Source organism: Microtus ochrogaster, unplaced genomic scaffold, assembly GCF_000317375.1.
Source record: "Microtus ochrogaster isolate Prairie Vole_2 unplaced genomic scaffold, MicOch1.0 UNK16, whole genome shotgun sequence".
NCBI lineage: Eukaryota > Metazoa > Chordata > Mammalia > Rodentia > Cricetidae > Microtus > Microtus ochrogaster.
The window spans coordinates 4182246-4183592 of NW_004949114.1; the positions used below are offsets into that span (position 1 = coordinate 4182246).

Consider the following 1347-nt stretch of genomic DNA (forward strand, 5'->3'; position numbering starts at 1 on the left):
CAGCCAGGTCTACACAGAGAAACCCTGTCGAAAGAAAGAAAGAAAGAAAGAAAGAAAGAAAGAAAGAAAGAAAGAAAGAAAGAAAGAAGTAAATAAACAGGCCAGTTGAAGAGGAGGAGGAACAATGCCAGGGTTTCTCATAAAGGCCAGATTGCCTTGAGTTTATAGGCTCCTACTTCAGGCACCCCTTCACACACTGACCCTTCTTCTGCCTTCCTGGCTCTAGGGAAACAACGGCAAGCCCTCCAGCACTGACCTGAAACCATCTGACAAGAAAAACACCAACAAGTGCTCCCTGGGCTGAAGGACAGTCCTTGCCTCCTCCCCACAGTGCTCCCTGGGCTGAGGGACAGTCCTTGCCTCCTCCCCACAGTGCTCCCTGGGCTGAGGGACAGTCCTTGCCTCCTTGCACTGAACCTGGAGGCTAGACCTGAGAGAGGTGGGCTGTGGGGTTGGCTGCACAGGGGAGAAACCTGTGAGACCTAGAGGGGCAGATGAACTGGTGATCAGGAGAACGAGGATGAAGAAAAGGAAGAAAGGGGCAGGGGAGAGGAGGGGAAAGGAATCAAGGATGGGAAAGGTGAAAAGGGTTTGAGAAGAGGAAAGGAAGAATAATGGTCTCAGGTCCTGGACTGTCCTTGGGTTCAAAGTCAAACATTAATGTAAATATGTTGATTTCTCCATTACTGGTTCAGGTTCAGGGCCCAGAGAGGCCGGCTCAGCACTGCTCTGGAGGTCACTCGCTCATGCATGGTCTTTGTTGGTATTAAAGGCCACTGTTTTACACGGATGTTCTGCTGTTTTACATCACATGACTTGTATTCTGTCAGACTGCTCTCCACTCAGATGCAGTTCTTGTCACTTCAAGATGCTGCTTCACCTGCATCTGCCTGGGTTCCCCTTCCTTGCCCCTGCCCCTTAACCGCAAGGAGAAGCCTGGCAGTGGTGGCTCAGCTTCAATCCCAGCACTAGGGAGGCAGAGGTAGGTGGCTCTCTGTTAGTTCAAGGCCAGTCTGGTCTATAGGGTGATTTCCAGGAGAGCCAAGGTTACACAGAGAAACCCTGTCTTGAAAACAAAACAAAAAAAGTAACCTGGCAAACCAATTTCTTTTAACAAAAACGGTGTGCTACAGCCAAACTGGACAGTCACTTAGTTTTTGTTCTAATGCAAAGGGTGACCTACTCTGACTCAGCCCACCCATGAGAGCTCAGCTTCACACTCTTCAAAAGATTCCTCAAGCTGGGCAGTTGGTGGCGCACGCCTTTAATCCCAGCACTCAGGAGACAGAGGCAGGTGATCTCTGTGAGTTCTAAGTCAGCCTGGTCAACAAGAGCTAGTTCCAGGAT

The 1347-nt window shown here is 50.0% G+C and overlaps 1 protein-coding gene across 5 annotated transcripts in view; it reads left to right on the forward strand.

Annotated features, from left to right (window-relative positions):
• Positions 1 to 790, forward strand: part of Rab13 (RAB13, member RAS oncogene family) — a 6866-nt gene extending 6076 nt beyond the window's left edge. For 4 of the 5 annotated variants that reach the window (XM_026789290.1, XM_026789293.1, XM_026789291.1 and 1 more), the window contains one exon: positions 227 to 790. In XM_026789290.1, coding sequence (XP_026645091.1) covers positions 227 to 304 — 78 coding nt within the window. In that variant the 3' untranslated portion in view covers positions 305 to 790. The remainder of the gene's footprint in view (positions 1 to 226) is intronic. The other variant, XM_026789289.1, reaches the window with a different exon arrangement.
• Positions 791 to 1347: the final 557 nt, after the last annotated feature.